The sequence below is a fragment of the Crocodylus porosus genome, unplaced genomic scaffold (genome assembly GCF_001723895.1).
Source record: "Crocodylus porosus isolate Cpor-Errol unplaced genomic scaffold, CroPor_comp1, whole genome shotgun sequence".
NCBI lineage: Eukaryota > Metazoa > Chordata > Crocodylia > Crocodylidae > Crocodylus > Crocodylus porosus.
The window spans coordinates 50,231,039-50,244,771 of record NW_017728947.1 but is presented as its reverse complement, the minus strand read 5'-3'; the positions used below and the strand labels follow the sequence as shown (position 1 = coordinate 50,244,771).

Below are 13,733 nucleotides of genomic sequence, written 5' to 3'. Positions count from 1 at the left end.
CACCAGCATGAACATCAAGGTTTAAAACTTGAGAAAATGTTAAACCTGCTTCAATGTCTACCAATGCCAGATATGCTGCAATATTTTTTCAGGTGCAGAGTGAAAATATTTATCTAGTGATTGCTTCCCATATTAACAAAGATATGCTTTATCAAAGTATTATTTACATGAAAACCATCCTTACAGCATATTGTTGCAACAATTAATTTTGCAGATTAATGCACAATCTGAAGAGTTTACAACATTTGCATTTAACAGTTTTATCTGTCTGTAAGAATTTGAGAGGTGAACTTTTGTCAATCCTGAATGCAAGTTCTAATACAAGCCCAGTTCAAATGGGAAAAATACCAGAGAAAGATCATTCATTCACCCATTAAAACACCCACCAGGAATCAAAATATTTGCTTCTCCCCTCCCTAGCTCTTTCCATGTCCTCCTACATAATCTCAGTTGTAGCTGATTATGGAAAAACTGGGTTAGATGACACTACTTTGACATAGCTGAATACTGACTGCTTCAAGATGGTAATGTACTTTCACGTAGTTGATTTTGACACTATTTACTGCTTATAAAAATAATAAACATGATGCAGCTGTGAAAAAGGAAAATGCAATCCCAGGATATACCAAGTGAGGTATGAAATTATTAATGCAGAGATATGAAATTACTAATGCCTTTGAACAAGACACTAGTAAGACCTCATCTGGAATGGTGGATAAATTTCTGGTCAAGCATATTCAAAGATAAGGAATGCAAACTAGGTATAGAAACTGGGAATTCAAACAGGTATAACAAAATGGCTGTTAGGAAAAGACAGGGAAATGAAGATGCTCTCACAAAACTAAAAGATCATGGCTTGTTTACCCTGATAAAACAAAGGCAGGGAGCACTTCAGTACTAACTGAATGATGTTATTCATGACTCCTGTTCATGAATACATCAGCGGGGTAAAAACCAGAGAGGAAAAGTAGCTATATAAGTTAAACAACAATAGTAGCACAAGAACACATAGGTATACATTAACTATGAATAAATTTAGGCTGAAAACTAGAAGATTTCTAAACAACAGGAGAACTTGGTTGCAGAACAGTTTTCTAATAGCAGTCAAGGTTAAAGGTACATCTCAAGTTCAGATGGTGCATTACGCTAGGACAGTTAAGGCATGATGGTTTTTGTAGTCAAGAGTGTACGAAAGAGGGTATAAGAGCATGCAAAAGAATGACACGACTACCATCACAGTGGGCCTCCTCTGATTCATCATCCCATATTACTTGGTAACCATTTGATGACCATGTAATGGTAACTGGGTTGACTGGGTATGGCCTTCAGCATGCCACTACATTGGTAGAGAGATGCCATAACTACTCTGCCACTATGCACCGGCAAATAAAAGTAGTGAGGGCAAATAACTTCCCTAGTTTCAAGATGGAACTTCACAATTTTATAAATGGGATTGTATATAATGCAGTTGCCTGCAATAGGAGGAGACTGGACTCAGTGGCTGAAGATGGCCCTTGTGTGTTCTTAAAACATGCTTTTAAGATAATATTTAAGAAAAGCTTTCAGATTTTTGATAGTTTCTCAATTACCCGTTACACTACTGAGGGTAGCAGAATCATGGAAACAGGCCATTTTTTGCTACACTGAATTTTATTTTTTTCTTTCATGACTCAGGTTAAGTTCTTTTACTGCAAGTTAGGAAGATAACAATGGACTTCAATACAAATGGGGTTAATCAAATTAGTCAAACATGGGTCGCAGGTATTTCCTTCAGTTTTTGAATAGATTTTAAAATAGAGCACAAACAGACAAACAAAACATGATAAATCTATTTCATAAAATTTATGTTGTCCCTCTCATTCAAGAGCAGAAAATTACATTTGCAGATAATGCTGCACTAAATCTTTTTCAACTGCTTTTTTGCAACCCTGTGCTTTACAGAAAAGCTGGGTGGGTACAGTTGGCCTAATATAGTTCAGTTCACAGAGACAAACTCTATAAAAAATATAAAAAAAGAATAGACTAGAATAAATTCAGCAGGAGCAACACAACATAAATGCCTAGGAGAAGCAGACTATAAGCTGGTCACAGTATAAAACCAATTTATTTACCAACATGAGATTATAAACTTGGATCTTTAAAATGTTTTTGGTGAAGAAAGATAATTACGACATCAGCAAAAAAGCAAAAAAATGAATATTGAAGTTAATAATGCATAACTGAGGCAGTGCTGTTGTGTAGTATAGCGCGCCAATACATTAACAACAATTCCACAGGACACTCATTTTTTACTCTGGGTTTTTGGAACACCTTTACACTGAAGTTTTAGTTATCACTTTGTAGCCGAATATGTTTAAAAGTACAATGATGTGTTATTAAAACAATGAGAAACCAAGTAGGTATGAGTTATTTTATGTTTGCTTTTTTCAATTACAATGTTTGATAGAGAACAACTTTTGGTTTGTAGTAAAGAAGGTGATTTTTTAAAAAGAAATGTGAGAGAAGTGTCAATTATTGATCATGACATATTTTGTTAGAATTGGAAAAAAAATAAAGGCCGTCTTACTCTTGGTGTCCAGCTGAGCACGATACTTTTCAAACCCCTTCAGTCGAACTCGTTCTCCTAACAGCTGAAGGAACTCTTCAAAGGCTGACCCTGCTGATTCATTGTTGTACATTTCCTCTTCTGTGCTCTGTCCACCTTTGCAGTACATGACACCCACCTTCAGCTGATAGCTTAACTGCAAATAAAAAAGCAAGATTTTTATATCCAATAAATTAGATAAAAAGTTTCAGCTAATGTCCAGCAATTTAACTAATCCCCAAACTGATAGACTTGAAAAAGTTTACTTATTTGTATAACTTTCTTCCAAATTCCCTACTGTTTTTTTACTACCTGTCTCAAATAGATAAGTACTGTGGTGATGAAGATGATTATACCTGGTGACAACATCCAACTGCTCATTTTGCAAAAATGCTGGGGCACAGAAAAGCTGAGTGTGTTATCAAAAGCCCCACAACAAGTGTAGAAAAAAAAGAGAAGAACTAGATTTCCTCACTCCTATTGCATCCTATTAACTAGATCAGTGATTTTCAACCAGGGTGCTCACCCCTTCCCCAGCTGACACTCTGCTCCCAGGTAGCCCCCATACTCTATGCAGCGTAATCTGCTGTGGGTGGGCAGAGGCTGGGTTTTTTCAGCTCAACTGGTCCCCCCACTACTGGGGCTGTGGAAAGGGCCATGTGGGCTGGTTGCCTGAGTGTGAGCCCCTGGAGCAGCCATAGCATTGGGAGCTGTGCTTGCCCACCTCAGGTACAGCCTCAGGATGGGGAAGGAGGCATCTACTATACTAGAAATTCTTAAACAGGAAAGAAAATGTTTATTGATACTAGCTACTCTTTATGTTTCCCATGTTTCTCACTTGTTTTAACTGCTAAACTACTGAAGCTACCTTTGCTCTGCTTGAATTAAAAGACTGAATTGACTGCAGTGATGACTGCTGTCTTTCCTTTGTTTTTCTAAAGGATGTCTACTTTTTGATTTGGTTGTAGAAATGTACTGAAGCCCTATTCAGTTTGTGATCTTAGACTGCACATACACATTCAACTGGCCTCTCGGAATTCTTCCATGTTTGTTCTCCTGGTAGAAACACTTACCCAGGGATGTCTGAATGTACATTTGAATGCTAAGCCTTGAAGAGTACAGAACTTGCAGTGCTGATGCTATACAGCCAAGGAGGCCATGTACACACAGCTCACTGTACTCTGCAGACTCCCCCAGTCTTTCTAGCAAAAGATGACAGCAGTACAAAGGGAACCCCTGAGTGGCTGACGCAGACAGCTCAGAATCAACCCGCGCCTGCCTTCTGCTGCACCTTGTGAGATTATGAAGAGGGAATGTTCTGCTCCCTGCTTGGGAGTCCAGCCAGCCCAAGCAACTTACTTTTTTTTTTTTTTGGGGGGGGCGGGGGGGAAGGGGAGCAAAGCACCTCAGGCAGCAGGAAAACAACAAACCATATTGAATGCATAGGGTAGCTCTGACTGGAAAACCCAGACTGTCCATGGTCAGGCTTGTGGTGTCAGCAGGTACAAAAATTTGCTCTTCCAGGAGAAACTCTCCTGGGAGTGATTTAACCCTGGTTGTTCCTGGGTTAGTTCTCTCCTGAAATAGCCACGTTTGCTCTAGCAGAAAAATCGTGAATATCTGTATACTCGTATTTTCTCCTGGGAAAACAGTAACTCCTGCAGGAGAAACTAAATGTCTATACAAGGCCTGGTCAGTAAGCTAACATTTGGTTATAAGGTCTCCTAATAAACAATTACTGAAGTTGGGTGAGCTTCTTAACAGGATCACTTAAATCCACTGCAGGTCCATTCAAATCCATCCTATGCACTGTGGCAGGATTTCATTGTGCTAAAAATAATTTGTAAATTTTGTCAGGACTCACCTTGAATATTACCCAATGGTGAGGATACAAGTTTCATATGTTATTAAACATTTTAACAGTTTTTTTACGGTTTTAAACTTGGGGTGCCAGGAGATGCTTTTAATGATGCTGCTGAGTGCAACAAGGTAAAAAAAAAAAAAAGCACTGTAATAAATAAATTAGTTTTGGAAACAGAGTGCCTTTTGAGTTTTAAAAGTCTGAGAACCACTGCATTAGATCAAGCTGTCTTACCTACATAAAGCAGAACTATATAACACACACATTTCTGATAATAAGATGCATCGTATTGAAGCTCTTGTTGAAGTTAAAACTATTTGCAACCCCAAATCCAACCCTTACTGTAACTTTAATATATAATGGAAGATGGTGAGAAGGAAGTAAATTAATAAGAGCATGGGAGTAAGACAAAGGAAGTAAAGAACAGGTTAGTTTTGCTTTTTTTGCTGCTGGAGAGCCCATGCTGGGGAAAAGGAAAAGAGAAGTCTCTTTCTAAGCATACTGGAGTTGCACTGAAGAAGGTTAGGCTGGCCTTATGTCAGCACATAGGTAAACTCTAGAAAGGAAAAGAACGGTCAAATGGACATAACAAAGACAGATTTTTGCTTGATATGAAAACAAAACCCCAAGCTCCTTTTGTGAACAGACTGAAGAACACAGTACTGTCTTCAAAGACCCAGCTGATCCTTCTAGAAAGTGATTTTGAAGTTCAATTTGCATTTTTTGCTGTCAAGATAACAAAAGGACAACTTGTATGGTTCCCATGACTCAGGTTTAAATTTTTTTTATTATTTTAGTTAGCAACTTCATTGTCTATTCAACATAAACAGACAGGCTAGGGACAGACATCACACACAAACTAGTATAAGTGATTGGAAACTTTTAAATTTGTAAAAGAACAGAAGTTTGGTGAACATAGACCATTTTCAAAATGGCCAAAACTGGTTTAAGATAGCCCTGGATGGATGTAGTATCAGACTTAACCAATTTAGCTTAAACTGGTCAATCAAACTTCTGTTTCAGATCTCTTCCTGACGCATGTCAGACCTCAGCACCCCAGCATCCCAGGATGCATTGCAGGCCCTGCTAACTCCCCCCCAGATGGCTGCTCCAGCCCAGCTAAAGGGCCCTGCCCCGACTATCACAAAGCTAAGGCAGTCTTCCCAGCCCCGCTGGCAGCAACACCAGGGCAGGTGAGGGGGAGAATGAACCCCCACCTTGGCCCTGCTTCCCGCAGTCACAGTCTACACAGCAGGGGGTGGAGGCTTTACCCTCCACATAATGTGGTTCAGCCACCCCAGGCCCACCCCTTCCCCCCACTTCTCAATATCAGGGTGGTGGGCAAGGAATAAACTCCTAGAAGATTTTAAATGGGATATAAGGAAAAACTTCATCACAGTTCATGTGACCATGCTCTGGAATAGACTCCCAGTAGGGGTGGTGCAGGCACCTACCCTGGAGATCTTCAAAAGGAGACTGAACACGCACCTTGCTGGGGTTATTTAACCCCAGAAGTCCTTCCTGCCCAGAGCAGGGGGAATGGACCCGATGATCTCACACGGTCTCTTCCAGCCCTAAACTTCTGTGAATGGGGAACCACTCCAGCCCTGGCTCCCTAGCTGGGTCTGCACAGTGAGTCTGCAGTCCAGTGTAAGCACTCCACTGGACTGTAGATACCCCAGTCCTGCACCCTTGCCTGTGCACCAACCATCAGCTGCAAGGGGACAGGAGGGTTGGGAAGGACTAAACCCCCACTCCAGCCTGGGTTCCCCAGCTAGTGTCTCCACCGTGGGTGGGGGAGAGATCCCCCAAGGCGGAGGCTTTCTTCCCACAATGTGGCTCTGCAAGGCTGTGAACAACCCAGCCCTGATTCCTTGCCAGCCCCTCACCTGTCAGCCCTAGGGGCCTTCCTCTCCTCGCTGTGCAGACCTTGACTGGGGTGCTAGAGTGGGGGCCCATTCCCCCCTCACCACCCCCCTGCCAGAGACAGGCGGGGGTGGGCTGGTGAGGGGGTGGGGCCCTCTGGCTTTGCAGCCCGCTAGCGCTTCTGGCCTTGGCCAGTGCAGGCATTTGCCTGTCTTGGCCAACTACTGAGTGAACATGTATTCTGTTCATTAACAGTCCAATCTACACAGCTTTTAGAAAGCTGCGTAGATTGAATCAATTCCACCTTGGGCTTTTTGATTGTCCATATATAACCATAAAGCAAAGAGAAACTAAAAATTAAGTGTTGTCCCTCTCAGGTCCCCTTCTACACAAGAAGGTAAAAGTACGATACATCTAATGCATGGTTCACCTAATTGTGCCTCTTGCCATGTCACATGTGCGTGGCAGGAGGTATGATTGTGGGATCGTGCATTAGATTCCATTGCAGCTCACTGCCAGTGCTGTGGGTTCCCAGCTGCGGGGGGCACCCCATGCAATCCTAGGGCTGGATCACTGCTGCAGTGATTTCACTGCCCTAGGAGTGTGGGGAAACCCCCAGGGTCAGAAGAGTGCTGCAGCGGTGATCCCCTCCTATCCTAGGGGCACGGAGCAACCTCGGGGGCTGGAGGATCAGTTCCTCACTGTCATTTTTTCAAAACCTGGTTCAATTTTTTTTTCATTTTTTTAAGACCTCTTAATACTTCCATTAGACTTCTCAAGGGCTATCCTTGTAAAACTAAGATTGCAACAGTGGCACAGAGAAAAAGAAAGCTGAGTCACTTTCTCATGGTTACACAGCAAATCAATGTCAAATCAACAGAACACAGATCTTTTCTTACTCCCATTCTTCATTCACAAGATTCATTACAGTTATTATTAATGGTTATTATGCATGCTAATTGGGGAACTTCAATCCTACAGTTTAAATAAAACTGATTGCCATAAGGGTCAGGAAGGACCACTATGGAGCAGGAAAGGAGTAAGAGAAAATATTTCTTTCCTTAGTACTTTCCTCCAAAGCATCAGAAATCAAATTTTCTTGACAGAAAAAGAGAGAGGACATACTGTAATTTCCTAGTATGATAAATTGTTTTCCTCAGTAACAATCATAGAAGGCTGGAAACAGAATTGCAGCACAAAGAACTTTGAGATCCACACTAGTACTAGTAGTATATGAGTGTACTAGTACTATATGATTGTATGGCATTGTTATCAGACACTGATGGCTTGTAGCAGATTTTTCAGGCTGCCTAAGGCTCAGGTGAAAAACCCAGGTAGGTCCTTAACTTTATCTGCTTACTTTGTGTAAAATTTAATATACATGAAATTATTTTCAGCTTCATACTTGAAACTACTAATTTGTACAGAGGTGCTCTTAATTTTATCCTTTAAAGCAGGGATGTCCAACTCACACCATGTCCCAAGCTGGATCCAGACCATAGGACTTCTTGGTAGGTTATTAGATTTCCAGGGCTGGTGGCAATGGGGCAAGTGGACACTTGTGATGAACGTGGAACACGTAGCGATGGGCTGAGCAGCTGAAGGGCAAGTGAAGCTGTGTCAGCAGAGCCTTTATTCACACCCCTGCTGCCACTGGGCCAGTTTCTGGTGTAGGCCCTGCCCACTGCTAACCACAACTCCAATTTCATGGTCTGCTAGTAGCCCAGTAGGTTGGATGGAATGCTATTGGAGGTTGAATGCTTGATACTCCTGCTATAAATCAGTGATAAGGTGATCTGTGAATCTTTAAGTGTCTTGGGAGATGACAGCACTTCAGCCTTGCTTAGCTTTTATGAATGAGATGCATTTAGAGGACTTCTGAAAGTCCACCTTATAAAAGTCTGTTCTGTGTCTACATGTTTATGTAATAGGATTGCTTTTTTTTTTTTGTTATTTTATACAGCTTTACCCATATTTGATTTTTAAATGCGAATCTATAGAGACAACCAATAATGTAAACTATTAAGCACGGTAATAAAATATTTTGGATAAACAAATTAGAAACAGCCAAGACATTCATTGTTCTACAATAGCTATTGAGCATGTGCAAATTGTTCTGAATTATCATAATGTACCTAAACTCCCATTCACCAAAAACTGTAAAAGCTGAATTCAGAACCACCATCTGTGCACTGAATGTGTAAGATTCTAAATATAGCTGCATGCCAATAGTGATAGTGTTATGAATAGCTAACTTAAAAAGCTCACAACTGAAACAGAAATTCATGGTGAATGTGACTCCTGTTACCTCCCCTGCTTGCTCAGTCTCACAACATCAAGGCTAAAATGAATCTTCAATCTTCTTCTTACCTTTCAGACAGCAAATTCTAAAGTGTACGAGAAATCCAGACCTAAAATGTAAGCATCTAATCTGGGTGTAGCAACTATCTTCTCCTGTGAATCTGATCAAATCACATTACTCTTGCTTCTTCAACATATCCCACTGAGGTATGATGTTACTAATTTATCTTCTAAGGTCATTTTGAAGATTAGTTTATTTGTGCATAATACTTTGAATTCAAAGATGAATTCCTAGCCACATCAAAGTCAAATGTCAAAAATCACAATTCAGTAGGGTCACCCAAGGTAAGGGCAGACAAACCCTTTTACGTGTACCTCTGAGTGGTACATGAGTCGCATGAAAATGGACACAGAACAGTTCTACTACCCTCAGTACTTATTAAATATTTACATTATGGTAGATTTATAACATTAAGTTATTCTAATTAATCATAATGCAAGAGCCATAGTCAATTAATAATATATCATTCTTGATTTTAGTTTGAGCAGAATTACCAGTCCCTTGATGTTCTATTTTAGAGAGATTCACTCAAATTTCCTCACAACAAATTGATAAAAATGGGTGCATATACTTTAACTGCATGCAAAAGTTTTAAAAGTTTAGCCTGCATAGCCCTAACATTAGAGGAAGAAAAGTTATCTTCCAAACCAGCCGGTCAGAAGTGAAGGAGAGATGAACCTATCCTAAACTTTTGTTCAATAAATGTTGAACAAAATGACTTCTTAAAACATACAAGTAAAAATCGTTAGGCTTCCACCTCCCTCTTCTAGTACTCTGCCTCTCCCTGAGGAATCTCTTTGGCAGAGGTAAGGAAGACAGGGAGAGAAGGAAGAGAAGGGAGAACAAAGGGAGAGAAGGCTCTTTTCTGATGGCCAGTAATATTGGAGCTATTTTACAGAGCAGCATAGCATATATGGAACATGGTTTTCAGTTTTCTTTTCTACTATTCCTCCTCAAACAGTCCTCAAATTTTCCCCTCCTTAAAGCATGTGTGTATCTTAACCCATTTACGGACCCACAAATGCTACTTACCATTTTCACTGCCCTACTCTCCCAGTGAAATAGATTTAATGTAACAGGTATATTTTTCAAAAGACACGTTCAAGGCTGATAGTTGTGCTTTGCCATTATTATTTGACAGGGAGGTTAAGGACAGACATTACACCTAAACCAGTTTAAGTGATCAGAAACTGGTTTAAACCTGTAACAGAACAGAAGTTTAGCACACATCAACTGGTTTGAAAATGGCTGGAACCAGTTTGAGATAAATCTGTTTGAATGTAGTATCAGACTTAAATGATTTGGCTCAAACCAGTTTATGCAATATCTGTCCTAGACCCCTTCCTGGTTTAAGTTAAATCAGAGTCCCCCAGCATCCCAGTATGTTCTCTGGTCTGGGCGGGGTGATCTGCTATACAGCAGAGCTGGCCCCTCCTCTCTGCTCCCTGGCCAGAGCTCTGGCAGAGACTTGCAGTCACAGAGCATCTGCTTGGCTTCTCCTTGCTATGCAGGGATTATTCCTCCCTCCCCTCTGCCTTACGCAGACACTTCAGCATTATCTAGCAGACCACATACTGGCTACAGTCCATGATGTGGCAGATGACAGGCAACAGACTTTTTGGAGCTAATCAACAGGTAGCTTCATGCCCTTCCTTGGAAGAGCTGTTTAAGAGCTCCACTAGTTAATGGAAAGAGGCTTTGTTTTTTTAAATGGGTCAATAGACACTGAGTTAGGAGATAAACATTCCCGGCTGGGCTGCTTAGGAGAGGGGGGTGGCAGGAAAAAAAAAAAAAAAAAAAAATCAGAGCATCCTGCAGGGGCCAGGCCATGCCCCCCTCAGCTCAGCCTTGTCAAAGGGAAGGGAGGGCTGCTCTTCCGCTCCCTGGTTTCTAACCTGAGCCACTGCAAGCATGTGCCTGCATTTCCTGGATGTCCGTCTGGTTACAAAACTGATTTTAGCCAGGTTAGACTAACCTGCAAAGACTGAATCAATTCAGGCTCAGGCTTTTTGAATATCAGTCCCTAGCCCCAGACTTTACAGACAGCTTTTTAAGTATTACTTCCCAACATAAATCTAAAAAATAAAATAAGAGTTCTTATCAATATAAAAATACTTCAATATCATTTAGTCTTCAGAACATTATTCTGTCTTACTTTAGTTTTAGGTCTTTCCTAAGAAAGGAGAGAAATATTCTCTGCCATATCTAGTTATATTTGATATGTAAAGTGATTTTATTGCATGTGCGTGTGTTCCCCTAGCCATGAAAAAGTAATATTTTAATCTACGCACCTATATAACTCTTCAATATACACAAATTAACAACACAATACCAAATCCTATTCTGCAGTGGCACAAGAAGTCATGATAACTCATTTTTTGTACGAAAATTAAATAATCTGTTCCACAATCTGTTTTAATGCCTAACCAATTCCACATCTCTACTGCCTCGTACTATTTCAAAAAGGATTTTTGCAATTAAAACAAACAAAAAACCCCAAACCCTATTTTTTAAAATTATACTGTTCTACAAACTTAATGGGATCTTATTTTTTTCTCTTTTCATTATTCTCATATATTATATAAAATTAGATGGGACCCCAAGTCCACTTTTTAAACAAAACAATATCAGAATGAATTGTTTAATGTTTTGGTACAATATTTATAATGACATCTGATTTGATGAGAAAAAATTGTCAACAAATTCCTAGATCACAGGAATGCTAAGAAAATAATTAAAGATGATTCAATTTGGGGGAAAAATAAATTTTATCTTGGAAATTTACTTCATTTCATTGTTAAATTGCTACTATTTTTATATTATTTCCAAACATCTGTGGTACCACTCAAGCCATGTTGTCAGATGCATTATGAAGATCAATAGTATCATACTTATTGTAACATGTCATATCATATGAATCAAAATATTCTATAGATTCATATTTTATTTTTAAAATAACGAAGGGCAGCTTCTACTTATTACTAATTATGTATTATTTAGGTGATCAAAAAAGTCATGATTCTACAAACAAGAAAGTACTACCTTGGCCAAAAGCTCAGCCTGATCAAACAAAAGGGAAGGTAGCCATTAGAAATAAAAACTATATATAACAAGCTAAGAGGAAACTGATTATTATCAACATAAATTAGCAGCTAGGAAATATAGAAAATTGATAATGGAAGCTAAAAGCATAAAAAAGGCTCCCTGGTTGGTAAGGCTAAGGACAATAAGTTATCAAGTACACCAGAAACAAAAGAAATCCTACAATGGCATAGACCCGACTACCATGCAGAGATGTTAAAATTATTAATGATGATGCAGAAAAGACAGAAGCATTCAATAAACATTTCTGTTCTATATATGGAAAAAAACCAGGATCATGGAAATACTTTCCCATCCAAAAGTAAGAAAAGAGAATGGTGACATCTACTAAGTATAAATCTTTTTAAACGAGCGAGTTAAGATAAGATAACATACTCCAGAGTTCTTTGAGGAGATGTAAGTGTCTGATGTTAATTTTTAGTAAACCATGGGACACCAGGGAAATCCACTGAGCTTGGAAGAGTGTTAAATATAATACTGATATTCTAAAAGGGCATGCAATATCTAGGTAATTGCAGAAAAGTTACTTTATCATACATCCCAAATAGGATAATGGAAAAGCTGATACAGGAATCAACTAAAATGTAATAAAGGACAGCAATATAATTAATGCCAGACAACATGGCTTTACTGAAAATGGGTCCTGACAAACAAACCTGATTTAATTATTTTGACAAAATTATAAGTTTGGTTGATAAAGGTAACTCCAAAGATGCAATATATTTTAACTTAATACTGACAAACATTTTGATTTTAAAAAACGGCCTTACAGTATATCACCAACAAAAATCTTAAATGGATTAAGAACTGGCTATCTGACAGATCTCAAGGTATTTAATCAATCAGAGAAACATTATCAAGGTGAGGTGAGGCAGGGAGTTCTTGGCACTAGTGCTGAAGAAAGTCAATCTTTACATAACTGATTTCAATATAAATTAAAAAAAAAAAAATCAGGACTGACAGAATTTGCAGATGATCCAAAGACTGGTGGAATGGTAAGTAACAAGGAAGACAGTGTCATCTATAATTCTTCATAAGCAGGGATCACAAATTCAACATAGATTGTCATTGTGATATTGTGGCAAGAAATACAGTCCTTAAAAAGAGGAATAGTGAGAAGGATGGTAAGTGACTGAAACTTTGTTGTACAGAACTCATGAAATCAATACATTAAAATTGCATGTTTTCTCCCTTTTAAATGGATGCTAATTTTGGAGAATATGCAGAACAGAGCAACAAAATAGGATGCAGCTTGAAAAAAAATGCCTTACAGTGAAAGACTGCGCTCAGTTTAATTTATAAAACCAAGATTGGCAGGTGATTTGATTACTTGATAAGTATCTTCACAGGGAGAATAATAAGTACTAAAAGGCTTTAATCTGGCAGAGAAAGGGTATAACAAGAACAAATGGCTGCATGCTGAATCTAGACAAATTCAAATAAGAAATATGGCACTATGATAACAAAGGTGATTAATCATTTTAATAAACAACCAAGAGAAGTAGTGGATTCTCTATTTCTTGATGTCCTTAGATCCAGGCAAGTGTCATGTTTCAGGTTCAATATTGAGGTAATAGGGTAAAACTTCACAGTCTGTGACACACAGGTGCCCAGTTCAGATCACTCAATAGTCCCCTCTGAACTTAATTTCTTTGACTCCATGAAACACCTAACCTCGTTTTCTAGATTAAGGTCATGCCCATTTGAATACCATGGTAATTCATTAAAGGAAAAAACACACACAGAAGACACTTATCTAGAACACAGCTGTCAACTTTTGAGTGGCTGGAGGCCACACACTTCCCAGTCTACAATCTGCGGAGGCTACATTGAAAGGTGCATGCCCCCCCCACCCCGCCCCACTGCACAGGTTCCCCTGAGTTATCAAGCTGTGGCTCCATCAGCCTCACCCCCAGGGGTGGGGGTAGGCAGCAGAAACTAGAGAAGAGAGGGGGAGT

At 39.4% G+C, this 13,733-nt stretch overlaps 1 protein-coding gene across 2 annotated transcripts in view; it reads right to left on the bottom strand.

The window, feature by feature from the left end:
- SIPA1L1 (signal induced proliferation associated 1 like 1) overlaps positions 1-13,733 on the bottom strand; it is a 431,247-nt gene that overhangs the window by 102,720 nt on the left and 314,794 nt on the right. For both annotated transcript variants that reach the window (XM_019551381.1, XM_019551380.1), the window contains one exon: positions 2,567-2,741. In XM_019551381.1, the coding sequence (XP_019406926.1) occupies positions 2,567-2,741 (175 nt within the window). The remainder of the gene's footprint in view (positions 1-2,566; positions 2,742-13,733) is intronic.